Below are 15,926 nucleotides of genomic sequence, written 5' to 3' on the forward strand. Positions count from 1 at the left end.
ATCTATATATGCGCCGGATGGCTCATGGTATTCCAGAAAGCGTATTCATTATCCGTCGCACTTGCAGCGCCCGAGGGGCATAGGGCAGAAATTGCGGCGACCTGGGTTTCCAAAAGAAGAACCTGCCAACCCTGCAATATGTCATTTTTGGAAGTAAGCGCAGGATAATTGCAGCGGCGTCCGAGAAACGGGCAAGGGGTATGTGGCATCCGGTCGTTAGCTTCTGTTAGCCTTCAACCGTGGGCAGCCGTGCAGAGTGATGCAGACAGACCAGGAAAAAGGGGATCAGAATAGCCGAAGAGAAAACCGAACTGTCTAACAACAAAGCGAGCGTTTCTCAAATGTGATCGCCACTATTAGTTGCTAACTGCGACGTGGTTCTCCGTGCCCGTCTCCTGCAGGCACAAATTGAACAGGCCCCCTGAGAATCTCCCCTTGTCCAACGTTGACAGATGCCGGCCACAAAATTTCCGACTATGTCCGATTCAGATATGATACATGACACTTAATAATGCAGCTTGGTGCAGTGTAATCGGCATGCGCAAATCGAGTCATCAGTCCGCGTGCAGCCCAGCCTCAAGAAATGCCGCCGATCAAGTCGAGATCGAGGTACACCACATTATCCATTTCTCGGCTCATCAAAGATAATGCGACATGTTGCGATACATCTCCTCAGCTCTTCACGTTCAGTTAATTCGTCCTGCTATGCATTTCTTTTTCAGATCTCAATGTCATTATAAATGCCAGTGTCCTCCAGCGAAGTTCCTTAATTGCAGATGTAAATCCGCCAATCATGCAATTCCTGGCTTAATGCACACAACGTAGTCTAAACTTCTTTAACTTTCCCCATATATCTTGACACGACTATGGAATCCGCGAATGTATAGGCTCAATACTTTCCTCAGACAAATTCCTCGCATCCGTATATCTCTCATGAGATCGCAATTACGTACAAAAATTTTTATGAGGGGTTCGTAAATTCACTGTCATAATTGTAACTGCTACAATTATTAGCCTATTGCGTTATTCCAAGCTACATATGGTTTAATAGACTAATTTGATACTAATTTGATCGACGTGTCTGTCTGCAAAATCCATGGCCGAACCTGCCGGGAGTTTGGCCCTAACCCTGCAAAACGCGTCACGCGGTTTTTTGTTAGCTGTGTAAACCGCGTTGAGCACGCGACGCGTTCGAGCAGAAATCATATCGGCGCCTACGAATCTGAAGAACGAGCTTATATTAGACTGTATTCAAGATCTGATTTCACGGCAGTCAATTCAATGGACATCGATTCCAGCAGCGGGAGATCGCAAGGGGGGCCCCATCAAGAACTGCGAACCGGCGAGTGTGATCCTCAAAGTAGCTTGAATCTGGTCATACAGCACGGTGACGATGGGCATGGCATGCAAGATCAAGTTGAGAACGCAGTTGATGACGGGCTGATAGAGCCGGCAATGATTGATGATAATTTGGAGGTGCACTGCGAAATCACGCAGGAAAGTGCGGACGAGTATGAATATGACTCCGAATTTGGATCAGAGTACAGCGAGCGAAATGATCAGGCGGAAGAAATCGCGTGCGCCAGTGTGAATGAGATTATTTTCGACTCTACTATCTCGACCGAGGTAGATACTGTAACTGTCGAGCGCACGTCATCAGCGCAGCAGGACATGGAGCAGCGGCCTTCTACGCCGTCCCCACAGGACGCCAGCCACCAAACGGCATTCGACTTCGCTAATGGTAGCGTGGACGTCTCTACCATTGACAGTACATATGTCGATTCACCCACGCCTAATGACGAAGCTCACGTAGCAGCTATTCAAGGTCGGAACTTTGCTATCACAAATGATACTTTTGATTCGAATTTGTCACACTTGAAGGAAAATCACGGTGTGCTTGATGCGACTGGTCGTGCTTGTGTTCAGCGTGACGGCGGTCCTGTTGGATATGACGCCGAAGTCGAGACTGTGGAGACGTGTCAGTATACCGAAAATAACTGCTCAGAGCCAAACCAGACGTCTCCCAGGGACTGGGAAGTAGCCCGTAATAGTAATTCTGTCATGCCATCTTACCCACTTGGTCCACAATCATTGACGAAATTGCAGTTACGGCAGAGGGTAATGAATACAGTGCCTCCAGTGGCCCGCTTCCGCCGGAGTCGATGGACCAGCCGCGCGTTTCGTCCGATTGTGAGCCTGTAGCGCAGCCACCGAGCAATACTATCCGACAAGATACCCCAATTGATGCGCCGCCAACTAAGTCACCCTTGGATTTTATCACGGCAAAGGAAACGAAGGTAGAGCATACTTCCATATGGCCTCGATGAGGTTATTGACACAAGGCACATAGGAAGCCTCGATTAAAGCTCGCATTCAAGAAAAGCAGGCTCGATTGGCAGACTTGCAGAAAGAATATGACGATTACATAAAGAAACTGAAGTAATTCTGTTTGGCTACCATATATCTCGGGCGGCAGTTATTTATGATAATGATCAAACAGGTCCCCTGATCCCGCACAGACAATCAAGCGGCACATAAAACTTCTGAAGGAATACAACGAAATCCGTGATGTGGGTCTCGGACTAATTGGAATGGCATGAAATCACTCTAGTATTTGTGACCACGTGCTAACGTTGGAGCAATAGATCGCAGATACGAGGGGAGTCCGGGTTGCGGATGTGATGCCTGAATATGGCGTGTCGGTGGGCGATTAAATTTACCTGATTGAAGATAGGACAGGACTTGCTGCTTGCTCTGCTTTGTATGTAGTACACCGTATGTTGATGTCGGAGTTGCTGTCTCATTCCTGGTTTTATGGAACGAATAAGAGTTTGCCATACCCTCTAGATGGTTCCGGTCAGCTGCAGTCTTGCGATCAAAATGGGCAATACTTCGCCATCGAGGACAATCTTCAGCTTGAGCCGAGGCAATATTCAAGTATTAAATTAACATCCCATCTACTAGCGAGATGACGCAGACCCGCTTATCGGCGGCAATAACTCCATGAATATCAATGGGCAGCGGTGGGCATCGCCGGGTGCCCGGTTATCGAAGGCTCAGTCAAACGTACTATCCCTATTAGCAATCCCATCAGCGTTGACACAAGATTTGTCTCAGCTCGATCCGGTGGAGAACGACGGGTTCGGAATTTTTTTTTTCAGGGGCTGTAAAGCTGGTGCCGACGAAAGAGTTGGGTAATGACTCAACAACCCAAGCCGTAATTGCATCAGGGTTGACGCCGAATTTGGTGGACTATAATTCTAATTATAGAAATCGGACTGAGAAATTTCAAAGGAAAATTTCTGGCTCTAACTTTGATAATAGTTGAAAAGGTAACCAAATATTGGTACAGCGCGAGTCTCATGAGCTAGATCACGGCAGTAGTTAGGAAACTCTGTCCACTGAGGGATTCAGGAATTCACCACCGGGCAGAAATGACTTTCATTGGGACTCGTGCTAAATGGCATGGAAAAGAGAAGAAATATGCCGCAGCCAGATACAGTTGTCGGTGGAGGATAAGAACAGAGTGTTGGGGCATTACTGATTGCAACCCAGTTGGGACTTTGTCGAGGAGACTGTTGGTCTCTCTCGAGCCGGTACGTTCCCAATTCCCACCGGAGCAGCAAGGTACACTCGATTCCGGCTTTATGATCAGCCGACTGAGCAAATTAAAATGCTCTGCAATCTGACTGGTTGCTAAGTACTGCCTCCGCAGATGCCGATCGGTTAGTTCGACGAAGTGGTCTAGAGTCCAATTATCTGCTCGCCAATCAATCAACTAGACTGGCGGGGATGCTATGTTGTGTGCAGAGCTAGACATTTGGTCAAAGATTATTATTATTCGCATGCATCGCGATTTTCGGCAAAATCAAACTCATAGACCAGGGTTCAATGGGCGGCACGAGGCTGTATCATATAAAATAGGCGCGTTACTGTGTGAATCAGTACCACCAGATTTCCAGGGGGTCTGGTAGCCGTGTGTGAATCAGACTATAATTTTAAGGTTAAGCTCGTTCATGAAGTAAACTCAATTACGTCACCCGGAACTTTTTTTCGCCCCATCTGTTCCTACCTTCAAAAGCTCAATCTCGCTTATTCCACTTCGGCAGCCTCGCGCCTCGACGGTTCTCCACCCTCTCACAGAATCCTAATTCTTGCCGATTACGAGAGTCATTTTACGACCTCGCGGTCTCTCATACTAGGGTGAGTATATAGTGGGACCCTGTTCCCCATTGTACGTGGGCAAGAACTTCATAGCTTTTGGCCAAACTGTCGTACATGGAGCTCAGCGACAGCGACAGAGAGAAGAGCCTTCAACTCACTCATATCCGAGGTGAGCCTGAGAATATTGCATTCGCTGGTCATGAGGATATGGTGTTGGATGACATAACCCAACCGGATCCAGCGCGGCTCTCCAAGATTTACAGGTATATATGCTTGGTGGGCAGAGAACGAAAAGATGTGCTCACGCCTCTGTTCACAGAAAACTCGATTTTCGTATCATTCCTGGTAAGCTACCATTACATATTTGTCCAACAGGCAAGTCTGACGTTATCAGCGCTATGGTGTTTGTACTTCTTGACCTCAGGCATTCGATCCAACGTCGGTCTGGCCCTGACAATGAACGCTTCCGAACATGACACTTTGATCGAGTATCTCGGTCTTACGTCTCACGACACTTCTCTTGGTCTGGCACTTTACTACGTCGGTTACGTTGTGTTCGATGTGCCTTTCAACTTAATCATGACTCGAATTGCTCCTCACGCTTGGATCTCTCGTGTTGTAACAACTATTGGAATTGTAGGCGCCTGTATGGCTGCCATGAGGGCCGCGTGGAGTTTCATGTATGTGATCTGTTGTACTACTTTCAGCGATTTTCAGCGAAGCTACTAACAGTTCTCAGTTTCCTGCGTCTTCTCCTTGGTATCATGACCGCTGGTCTGTGGCCCGGTATGGCTTACTACCTCACTCTCTGGTACCCTCCCCACAGATGTGCACAGCGTATTGGTTTCTACTTCACAGCAGCCCAGATCTCAGCTGCGGTTGTCGGTCTTGTGTCTGCTGGTTTTCAGTACATGAATATGGATAAGGGTCTTACTGGCTTCGCATGGATGTTCCTCATCTACGGCCTGGCCACTATTGTCGTCGGTATTGCGCTTCTGTGGTGGCTTCCCGACCGTCCAAATCTCGGACATGGTCCCCGCGTTGGGTTGCGCCGACTCATTCCTGAACAGCGACCTGTCTTGGACGAGGAGGATTTCAAGCTCCACTTTGCAGACATGAAGGCTACTTACGTCGCACACGCATGGACGCGCAAGGATCTTGTCAAAGTTCTTCTCGACGTCAGGCTCTATCCTCTCGTACTGATGTATTTCGGCGTCGTCGGTACCGGTATTGGTCTCCAGAATTTCGCGACCGTGATCATCAAGTCCATCAACTCCAGTTGGAGTTCCGTCGACTTGTCGCTCTTGACTGCGCCTATCTGGATTTGCGACCTGATCGGTATTCTCATCATCACACCGCTCTCCGACAGATTCCACAACCACCGAGCGATCTTCTTCTCCGGCCCCTCGCTTATCATCATCGCCGGCCTCATCGTCACTACATACGCGCCTACGCACTGGTCCAGATACGCAGGGCTGCTCATCACTGGTCTCGGCCTCGGTCCTACAGTACCCATCTGTATGACCTGGACGGCCGAAATTTTCCAGCCACGGCACGGCGAAGTCGGTACGGCTGTCGCTACAGCCGTGGTGTCTGGTCTTGGAAACTTAGGATCTGTGGCTACGACCTACGCACTTTATAGCGGGTGGCCCGCAGATGTGAAGCGCGGGTATAGAAACAGTAATATGGTTATGCTTGCCATGGTCGGGAATAGTATTTTGTTTGCGGCCGTGTGCTCGTTGTTGAGACGCGCGCTTGGTGATCCGATGACGAGGGAACAGCAATGGGCACAGCAACACAGCGTGCAACACAACAGGGAGCAGGAAGAGGAGAATGCTGCACAGCAAGCTGAGGAGATGTACTTCTAATGGTGATACAAATAGTATAATATACAGTAGAGGATTTATAATGGGAACATTGGAAATAGCTGTAATTTAAATGTTGTTTAATAAGTTTAATTGATGAGTATTACGGAGTTTAATGCTAATGACTACAATTAATGTATTTTATTTCGTTATACATACATTCGAAACAACACAGCCACAGCCAGTTTCAATATGATTAGTATATACTCTGTCGAATATTATATCTTCACCAGACGTGCTCAACAATCTAATCGCGCATACGAGAACAATCATGATCCAGTCGGAGCTTCTGAACACCTTCTCCTTGAAAACTACTTTTCCTGCGCTTTCGCTTACGAGGTGAGTCCAGGCACGCCAACTGCGTGTCCATGAACAATGGGCACTCAGATGGTGGCGGCAATGCAGTCATGATGCTGCCATATTGAAGAGGAAATTGCTTCAGGTATTGAAGCTGGAACTCCGGATACTGCTGATAGTGACTGTGCGGCAGGGGCTGCACGACGGGATGCGCATGCTGCCGCATTGACTTAGCGGCTGCGAATTGACAGTCAGCATCGAACTGCACCGATCCAACTTGCCACTGAGATGGCACTGCTACGGTCGAGATCACCGGAGCCGGATCGACATCCTTCGACAACTCAGCGAAACGATCAGCGCGCCACATCTCCGCATTATCGTCCAAGAGGATAACCCCATCGCCGATGCCATGATCGTCGTAATCGTCGTTATCGTCATACCCGTAATTGATCCCGTTCTCATCAACTTGAGCCATAAGCGTATCCATTGACCCGTCACAACCCTGGCCCGTCGCGTCGCCGTCGCAAGTAGTATATATGCCCGAATAACGGTGTTTGTGTGCGTCCATGTCGAAATCGTCTGAACAGTCGACAACGCCAAAAGACTCGCCAACACCTCTATCACGCAACATTTTCTCTTCCACAGGCGTAATTTCCTTTATGACCGGGTGCATTCGCTCAGAAAAGATAGCTCAAAACCACTTTTTTTGTCTTTCTATTTAACAACCGAACGTCCTTCCACCTTGTATATAATATTCTGTCTTTCGTTCTATAATTTCAACACCGCGGAGACAGAAATTGCCTCCACATCTTGCCTATTGCCGCTTCCGATACCATAGTGATTAACGCATTGGGGCTATATATCGTCTCGTATTGTGTATTCCACAGTATTTAAAAAATTGAAGATCGACTGCTGATGAGCGATCCTCGGTTGGTGTTGAGCAGAAGAGCAGCTTTGTCTCGACGAAAGAGCGTCGTGACCTGTGTGTGACCCGCGTGTGACCCGCGTGTGATTAACGTGGATATGACTAAAACAGAAACATCTAAAACTTAATTTGAGTCGGAGTAGCAAGCCCCTGATGTCGGTATCTCCTCGCTCATCAGCCCAACTGTGACCGGACCACCAGCCGAAGGGTGCGGAAAATCAGCTGAGATCTGATGTAGAGGACGTATGTTGTTTGTGTAGTATGAGCTTAGAATGCTCAGGTTCGTAAATTATCATAAGATGAAATGAAGGATGTTATGATAAGGACAGGCTGACATTAAGTTGACCTTAACTCCGCGATGACGATACTGTCGTCAGACAGGAGGCTATTACTCACTAATCTCTCTCACAACAATCGACTTTGAGCATTACAACACTCCTTGAGCCTACAGCACTCCTTGAGCCTACATTGTATCTATTGTTTAACGACCATGGGGGTTATTACGATCGAGAACGACCATTTGCAATGCGGGGATACTTTGCTGCTGCCACTGGAATCTGTACTAGCGGTGACCTCGTCGTCTCTGCTGTCGTTCACTTTGGATAATCTTATCCCGTCGCTAGTTGTCACGCCACATGAAGATACTCCAACAGGAAAAGAGATTCAGAAATATTTATTACCGGGTCTTCCTTCTCACCTCGACGCCAGTCGCTCCCAGATAACGGTGGTGAATTCGTCGACTGCAGGGGCCCACAGAGGCCGGCAAGTGTACGACAAACTATTACAGCCTTTGCTCCAGACGTTAGACATCACACACGAATACATTCTGACATCGTCGGCGTCGACCATCTCAGAGTTCGCCGCGTCGTTGTCAGTAAGGAAATCAGGTCTCCCACACAGTGTAATCCTGTTATCCGGCGACACCTCGATCCATGAACTTGTCAACTCGCTTACACCGATCTCGTCGACACAATCAATCATACTCATGCTGATTCCAACTGGCTCAGGAAATGCGCTGATGACATCTCTTTCTCGAGGTAGCATAACATCCGCTCTGTTCGAGCTGCTGCACGGAAAACCCATTCCATTAAATCCATTTTACGTCGCATTCCCAGGGGACAGCAAGGAAGTTATCCCACCGACGACCGACGATCCGAACGGAAAGACCGTCGCGCTAGAGACACCAGACTCATTATCCGGAGCGCGCAAGATTTTCGCACTGGTAGTCGCATCATGGGGTATCCACGCCGCACTAGTAGGCGACAGCGATTCCCCAGAATACCGTAAACTGGGTAATGATCGTTTCAAGAAAGCCGCGGAAGAAAATCTTGCACGGAACGTGGCCTGGCATGGACAAGTCCGATATTCATCTGTTCTGTCCGGCGTGGAGGAGATTGTCGAGGGCCCACATTCGTATTTGCTAATGACTTCGATTTCGAGTTTGGAGGAAGGTTTTAAGATTGCACCGACTGCTGAGCCGTTGTCGGGTAAGTTAGAGATGGTGCAGATGCCGTTTCTGAAGGGGGAGGAGATTATGAGGGTACTCATGCTTGCATACCAAAATGGCAAGCATATACACGAGGAGGAAGTTCTGTATAAAGAAGTGGAAGAAGTGCGCGTTACAGTACTTGAAGAGGAGGAGAAGATGAGACGGTGGTGTGTTGATGGGCGGATTATTATCGTGCCAAACGGAGCTACGGTGTCGATACATAAAGGTGTAGAGAATATTAGAGGCTGGAATGTTGAGATTGTTGTTTGAGGGTATTGGATATTACGCGGCATTGGATATACATTGTGTGGACTATTCCGTTGACATTAGCATTTTTGAAAGAGGAAATATAACCAGCATATATACACCGCACGTGACTCCAAACCTGGTAAATAACGCCAAATAACTAAATCTCATGAATTAATGCCTATCAGATCAACGGGTCTCAATGGGTCTTGATGGCCGCAAGTCGTGTCCTCGCTAGGATATATCGTCAACTTGTGGAAATACATATCATAATCGAGCGAGGCAGCCTGAGGAATCGTTAGATTCAATCTAATACTATTAAGCTTGAGTAATCATACCATGAGCTTCACATGCGCAGTGATGGTCGAGGCCTTAAAAGTCCCGAAGTATGTGCCGTTCGTAATCTGTATGACGTTTGAGGTGAAGGTATCCTCTCTATATATGATACTGCGGAAGTTCTCGTCTTCTGCGACAACGAGGGCAACGTAATATTGCTACGCAGCATTTAATTAAATAGGGCAATAATCAATAAAGTACGAGACACACCTTTGAATTAAATTTTCTTGGTCTTAATTGCGCAGATAGTGAAATGTTGTACTCGAGACCCGGTGCCAACGTAATCTTTTGAATTAATGACGGATAATGACTATCTGAGTATTTTGATTGAGGTATATAATACATATAGGCTCCAGCAGGTGAGCCGTCAGTTAACCAATATGTAGTATTATATCCGTAATAGAGTGGAGCCTTGTCCCAATGCACGAAGTCGACAAACATGGGATTAGCGACAACATTACTCTCAGGAATGCAGTACGATTTGGTAATAGCGGTGTCCACGTCTCGTCGTGCTGGTTGGCGCAATTCCACCTTCAGGTCCACCAGCTTAGTAGGCTGAGCATCCCTGTTCACCAGAAGATAATACGTGGACGTCCGCGCAACAAGAACGATGAACAGGAAGACTAGTGCGATCCGGGCACGGAAACTAAAGCGGCGTCTTTTTGGCCTGACAGCCACGTCGGCGGCGCGCAGCGCGATTTGAGCCATGATCTCGTCGTCGAAAAGCCGCCTGCGGGGACTTTTGTGGGAGATTAATGGAGCCGCCATGGCTGCTGGTATCGTCATTCAAGAGCAATAAGATATTTGAACGAGGGGACAGCACTTGCAGATATTTAACAGTTTGTGAGCAGCAGAAGCAGTGGCACTTGCTGGTCGCAGCAGGGTATTGCTCTTCCAGTAACCAGCCAGTCGGAAAGACTCAGGGTCCAAGTGTGCAGCACCCTAGTGCCAGAGAGATGAGGTTGTGGTCTAAGGTGCTGCACGAAGCGATAGAGCTGTAGCGCGTGGCTTTAAGTCAAATTAAGCTCCAATAACTTGCATACATATTGTCATGCCATATCTACATGTCGCCATATTGCTCGGGCTGACAAAATATCACGGTTTTTTGGCTCCATGCAGCTCATTGTTGTTGATGGTCGGGAGGCTGCTGCGACCGACCTGGGCGGCTTGCAGCATATAACTTGAAGTGCTTCGCTTTAGCTGTCTATAAGTGCAGCTCTAGATATTGTGATGAGTGAGCCGAAAGCAGATCGCTTTGCGATAATGTGGACGTTGGGCTTGGATAGCAACAAACAGCAGGTGATAAACCTTGTGCCAGCGACTTCCCAGTTAGCTGGGCCAAACCAACCAGAGGGAGGTTTAATTTCGTCACTTTTCCAATGTAACCACTAAGGCCGCTTGAGGAGACGCCTTCCGCTGATGGTGGCATAAAGCCACTGTTTTTTGTCCGCTGCTAAAGTTATTGCTTTACCGCGACACTGGATCTCGTCGATGCTGCACTTAGAAACTCAAGTGGCCAGTTCGATAAGCACCGCGACTCCAGTCCAATCGAGTATAATTCTTTTCGTGGACGTCAACCTCACAGAATGACCAGCCTGAAATCCCGCTGAGATGTCAGCGAGAAAATTTCGAGAGCGGGCATGCTAGAATCCATTCACGAAGAGTCGCCGCAGTTTGGTATAGGAGCTGTTTCAAAAGCAGAGTAGCTTGAATTGCGATGCGATGGATTTGCCAGCGTGCGAATCAAGAGTGTAGCCAATGTCAGCTCCGATGGCACGTCCGGTCGTGTAAACAACGGCCATCGAGTATCACGTAATTGAGTGTGGCTCCATTTATCTTGTTATTAGCGACGGTTTTACTTTACATCTGTTTGTAGCGTCACCGATAGCAAATCCACCGAACTCGCTTCGACCAGACGTAATTCATCTACAGATACCCAACCTTTCCTCGCTAAGATTATTGAGGGAATTATTGCCTATCTGTAAGGCAATCTGTGATGCTGCGCGATGCATTCATCAGACTTTCACAAATTTAACGAACATTCTTCGTTGCCATTCATTGTAGATCGTTGTAAATTGATATTCCTTGTAAAGGCCACTAAATGCATCATATGACAACCTCGATCCTTCATACATTTCGTTGCTGTCGATTTCTGTTCCTGTTAACGAGTTGGCCGTTATCATAAAGTAGGAATAGGCGAAAACCGGGTAATGACGAAAGTTGTCTTATCAGATCCGACGATCACAATTCCTGACGAAACCACGCATCTAATCAAGAGTCCCAGCTAAACTACACTACAGCATTTACATTGATCTTGAGAAAGACAAAAATCACGATGGCAGAATCTGTCGAGTCCCCAGCTCACTTGTCCCACCTGTCTGAGACCGAGCTCATGTCGTTTAACGATCTCATATCCGCATTACCGGCGTTGCTAAAGGAGGCTGAGTATAGTGAATTGTACGGCCACGATCTTTCCGAACCGTCTACGACTACCGATATTCTTGTGCTAAAGTTTCTGGTTGCAAATAAATACGTTGTGCCGGACGCGCACCAGCAGCTCCTCGAAACTCTCAAATGGCGCTTGACTTTCAACCCCCTCTCAGCAGCATTCGAGGAGACCCATCCATCAAAATTTGACGGACTCGGCTACATCACAGAAGACAAGGTGAATCCGGAGGGCGAGGTCATTACGTGGAACTTGTACGGCCAGGTGTCGGGTAAGCATGACGTTGTTTTCGGGGACACAGACGAGTTTTTGCGATGGCGTGTCGGGCTTATGGAGAAGGGACTGCAGTTGCTTGACTTCTCTAGCAAGCGGACACAAATCAGCCAGGTGCATGATTACTCGAATGTAAGTTTCTTGCGAATGGATCCCAATGCGAAGAAGGCGTCAAAGGCGGCGATGGCGGTATTCCAGAGGTATTATCCTGAACTGCTGGGAAAGAAATATTTTGTTAATGTGCCGCTTATCATGGGATGGATGTTCACAGCCATGAAGCTCATCGCTTCTCGCGAGACGATCGAAAAATTTGTTGTGCTTAGCCATGGAGGCTATCTTGCGGAATACGCGGGTAACTGGGTTCCCGAGGCATATGGCGGAAAGGGGCTATCATTGGCGGAGCAGGATGTGTCGCTTGGTATTAAACTAGTTGGCGGAGTCATAATCCCGGTGGCGGTTGACAAGGAGAGTTGAAATGGCCAGACGGCGACGGAATGGATGTAAACGTGTCCACGACGTAGAATTGAGGGACTCGGTAACTCATCGTATAATAAATAGTAGTGGGTATTAATTGCGGACATTCATAGCAGTAGTAATATGACGTTAATATGCACGTTGTAATAGCACCTGAATTTAAATATTCCTAGGTCACGTATCTCAATATTCCAATATGCCTATATGTTCAAACCATAACCGAACTCCAACTATTATATATACTGCTGTCCACGATTAGTTTTCCAATATCTCGGCACCTTTGCTCAATTGCACGCTAAATTATCTCTCCCTAGTAATAGCTTTAGGCCGTCATTTCATTAGCCATTGCGTTCATATTCCCAAGGTTTCGTATATTCTCCACGACCGATTGAACTTGCATTCCAATCTCTTGCATATTTCCGGGCTTTGTAGCGCCACCTGTTGAGACGTCCTTCAACGCCTCAGCTACAGGATATGCATATTCGTGTCCATAGTGCTCCCACGACCATCGAACAGCTACACTATCCGTATCAATAACTTTTCCGGCCGTTATCCGTGCTTTGCACCCGCACTTTATACTCTTCTTATTCGATTTCCGCCTTCGCTTATTCGGATCGCACCGATCTCGCTTCGCACCTGCATGCGCGCAAACGTAAACCTGCGTCCAGTCGTATTTCTTTCGACGTTTGGTAGAAGTATGTACCGACAATGTCTCGGAAATGTCGCTTGATTCACCACCAATATCACCAACCATTGCCTTTCTCCGCCATATCTGTAGAGTGGACGGACGGGAGAGGAACTCCTGCCATTCAGCGACAGAGATTGTCGTGGTATACGGATTTGTATCAAAAGGCGCAGTTAGAACCGGACTTAGAGGTACTGTAGGCGCGGAAAGTGGAGGTGGAATAGATGCGGCAGATGCAGTTTCTGCCGGCGGGGTTAGAGTAATTGCATTAGGCGCAGCAACTGATATCAGATTATGTGTCGGGTTGTTCACAGGAAGAAGGCCAATATTGATCGTACTGTCCATAACATGCTGACCCTCCTCAGTCCGCCCTCTATATTCCTCTAACGGCGATACAATTGTCCCGATCTGAAACTGCCTTGATTTCTTTTCGCACACCTGATCAACAATCGCGCGCAACCTGTCGATTCGGCATTCAAACTCCCGGAATGGGTGCGAATTGTACCCAGGATGTAAAAAAGAGTGGATGTTGATGACATCCAACTGATCGTTGCTAGGTATAGAGGTCATGGTGACTTGTCCACAACGCTCAGCACGTACAAGCTAAGCCTTTCGGGTGCGGAGCGTTTTGATCTTTATAGTCAGATCACGAGCTGAGCCGAAAATGTATGGAGTTAAGCGTCCTGGTATCCAAGATATGGATGGGCAGTTTAGTACTGCAGCGCGGCTGATTAATTTTGGGAGGTTCTGAAATGCTCGCTCTGACGTGGTCGTTGGCTTTGGGCGGCTTGGGAGCAACTAAATGCTGCTGGTTTTCGCTGCTATGTCATTATCACCATCTTAAACCTGAATTGGAAATTGGACGCTCATACCGAGGCAAACCTATGCAAGAAGAATTACTTCATCGATCTTTATTGCCAGGCAACTTCGCACCAATCATTAGCAAACATTCGCTGACAACTTTGTGTAGGATTAAATCCCAGATAACCTCAAATGCCGGGAAACTTTTACTAAACCTCAGCGACAGGATCGTACTTGCTTACAGCATGCAACTAAGATAGCTAACAACGAAAGTCAACCAAGCTTCACAACACACGCGCATGTCTGTATATCTGTACACGGCCACGCTGCTCTGAAGCGCGTACGCCAAGTAATAGCATACGACGTGGTCGATAGGCGCAAAGGCCGTACTGGTACATAGAAGGCAGCTCGAGTTTCAGAACATTAAATTGCAAATATCTTATCGGCAAAATAATACAGTACTAATACAGTACTTGCGACGAGCATGCAGCGGTTTAGAATACACTCGCGGCTTGTACTTGCGCTAGTAACCTAGTAACCGGAAAACACCAATTGAATTGTTGATTGTCTTTCGCACAACTACAGCTTTAGCACGAGATCAACTGCTGATCCTTACACAGCCGCTAATACTTAGCGTCGGCTGCATCCGAATTGCAAATAATTCACTCGGATAAGCGGCAACATGTCATATTACACGACATTACTACGACTGCGAACCCTGCAGGTGTGCTGCCAGACAGCGCATCCTACCTAGAACTTCAAACTGTTTTGCGTCCGGCCCCATAGACTTAATTACCCCGGTAAATACTACTTGAATAAAGACAGTGCTAATAAAGTAAATACATAACAGGCACAAGAGTATACCACAGTTTGAAGATTACTGTCGTTGTGCCAATCCTCCCCAATAGCAGGATTTGCAATAAGATGATAGCTGTGCTACAGACTACTATACCAAGTTGTGAAGTTTCATATGGGGTGCTAAACGTGGCTGCTAGTATGCGGGAATGCTGCCCCTGAATCCTAATTTTGTGCACAGCTCGAATAGTATTTTGGACAGTTTGGACAGCCGTACCGATCTAAGTTGCACAATCGTACAGCCAAACGATTAGCACATCAACTTATTCCATATCGCAGTTAGCATAGTAGACTGATACAGGCTTTCTATAGTTCAACACTCAAGCCCGTCATGCTTCCCCAATTCTCCGGTGCGCAACTGCGGCAATCTCTCACGCAGGCCCTGAACTTCTGCCTTGTTTTAACCACGGCGTTCATGTTCTGGAAAGGATTGAGTGTGGTCACTGATTCGCCTTCGCCTATTGTCGTCGTTTTATCCGGATCAATGGAACCAGCTTTTCAGCGAGGTGACATTTTGTTTCTATGGAATCGGGAAGCACGGGTTAAAGTTGGTGATATTGTCGTGTATAATGTTAAGGGAAGGGATATCCCAATAGTGCACCGGGTTGTGCGGAATCACGTCTCGTAAGTCGTTTTCTTAATGATATAAAGACAAAATAATCAAGTTGTTAACGCAAATTCAAGGTCGAAAAATCAACTTCTTTTGACAAAGGGCGATAACAACGCGATGGATGACGTCGATCTCTATGCACACAAACAATACTATCTTGACAGACAAAGCGAAGTGATTGGCGCCGTGAAGGGGTATGTGCCATGGGTTGGCTACGCGACTATTCTATTAAGTGAGAATTTATGGGCAAAGTATGCGTTGTTGGCGGGGATGGGTTTCTTGGCAATGGTCCAACGGGAATGAATTAAAACTGCTACGGTGGAGTGTACGATAAATTGGATGGTTGTTGATGGTCGTTAAATAAAGCCGGGTAGGGTGTAGTGGTGGTCATGAGCGTAAATCTGATTGAATATTTACAGATCGAATATTTATGAACATGAATGGATTTTGTCACTTCGTG

The 15,926-nt window shown here is 47.3% G+C and overlaps 8 protein-coding genes across 8 annotated transcripts; 5 read left to right on the forward strand and 3 right to left on the reverse strand.

Moving 5' to 3' along the window:
- The first annotated feature begins 1,053 nt into the window (after positions 1–1,053).
- Positions 1,054–2,525, forward strand: V1508DRAFT_223970 (uncharacterized protein). The gene is made up of 3 exons (XM_066936274.1): positions 1,054–2,050; positions 2,107–2,297; positions 2,351–2,525. Exons 1-3 carry the CDS (start codon positions 1,282–1,284, stop codon positions 2,441–2,443), a joined length of 1,053 nt encoding a protein of 350 aa, XP_066798291.1. The 5' UTR covers positions 1,054–1,281; the 3' UTR covers positions 2,444–2,525.
- A 1,420-nt stretch (positions 2,526–3,945) lies between these two features.
- Positions 3,946–6,214, forward strand: V1508DRAFT_410635 (major facilitator superfamily domain-containing protein). Its single transcript, XM_066939344.1, has 4 exons — positions 3,946–4,427; positions 4,484–4,509; positions 4,559–4,844; positions 4,904–6,214. Exons 1-4 carry the CDS (start codon positions 4,279–4,281, stop codon positions 6,030–6,032), a joined length of 1,590 nt encoding a protein of 529 aa, XP_066798292.1. The 5' UTR covers positions 3,946–4,278; the 3' UTR covers positions 6,033–6,214.
- Positions 6,146–7,318, reverse strand: V1508DRAFT_410636 (uncharacterized protein). The gene has a single exon (XM_066939345.1). It carries the CDS (start codon positions 6,997–6,999, stop codon positions 6,277–6,279), a length of 723 nt encoding a protein of 240 aa, XP_066798293.1. The 5' UTR covers positions 7,000–7,318; the 3' UTR covers positions 6,146–6,276.
- Positions 7,319–7,416: 98 nt separating this feature from the next.
- On the forward strand, positions 7,417–9,109 carry V1508DRAFT_410637 (ATP-NAD kinase-like domain-containing protein). Its single transcript, XM_066939346.1, has one exon. The coding sequence runs from the start codon at positions 7,742–7,744 to the stop codon at positions 9,008–9,010; it is 1,269 nt and encodes a 422-aa protein (XP_066798294.1). The 5' UTR covers positions 7,417–7,741; the 3' UTR covers positions 9,011–9,109.
- Positions 9,110–9,235: 126 nt separating this feature from the next.
- On the reverse strand, positions 9,236–10,363 carry V1508DRAFT_223954 (uncharacterized protein). Its single transcript, XM_066936273.1, has 2 exons — positions 9,325–10,363; positions 9,236–9,273 (listed from the first exon to the last, which is right to left on the reverse strand). The coding sequence occupies exon 1, from the start codon at positions 10,106–10,108 to the stop codon at positions 9,512–9,514; it is 597 nt and encodes a 198-aa protein (XP_066798295.1). The 5' UTR covers positions 10,109–10,363; the 3' UTR covers positions 9,236–9,273; positions 9,325–9,511.
- A 1,221-nt stretch (positions 10,364–11,584) lies between these two features.
- V1508DRAFT_410642 (CRAL-TRIO domain-containing protein) lies at positions 11,585–12,685 on the forward strand. The gene has a single exon (XM_066939347.1). It carries the CDS (start codon positions 11,658–11,660, stop codon positions 12,513–12,515), a length of 858 nt encoding a protein of 285 aa, XP_066798296.1. The 5' UTR covers positions 11,585–11,657; the 3' UTR covers positions 12,516–12,685.
- On the reverse strand, positions 12,602–14,164 carry V1508DRAFT_410643 (uncharacterized protein). Its single transcript, XM_066939348.1, has one exon. It carries the CDS (start codon positions 13,768–13,770, stop codon positions 12,838–12,840), a length of 933 nt encoding a protein of 310 aa, XP_066798297.1. The 5' UTR covers positions 13,771–14,164; the 3' UTR covers positions 12,602–12,837.
- A 1,023-nt stretch (positions 14,165–15,187) lies between these two features.
- On the forward strand, positions 15,188–15,769 carry V1508DRAFT_348910 (uncharacterized protein; the record flags this gene model as incomplete). The annotated part of the gene is made up of 2 exons (XM_066936739.1): positions 15,188–15,480; positions 15,541–15,769. 2 exons carry the CDS (start codon positions 15,188–15,190, stop codon positions 15,767–15,769), a joined length of 522 nt encoding a protein of 173 aa, XP_066798298.1.
- Between the last annotated feature and the right edge of the window lie 157 nt (positions 15,770–15,926).

This window comes from Lipomyces doorenjongii (genome assembly GCF_038497915.1).
Source record: "Lipomyces doorenjongii strain NRRL Y-27504 unplaced genomic scaffold V1508scaffold_5, whole genome shotgun sequence".
In the NCBI taxonomy this organism is placed as follows: Eukaryota; Fungi; Ascomycota; class Lipomycetes; order Lipomycetales; family Lipomycetaceae; genus Lipomyces; species Lipomyces doorenjongii.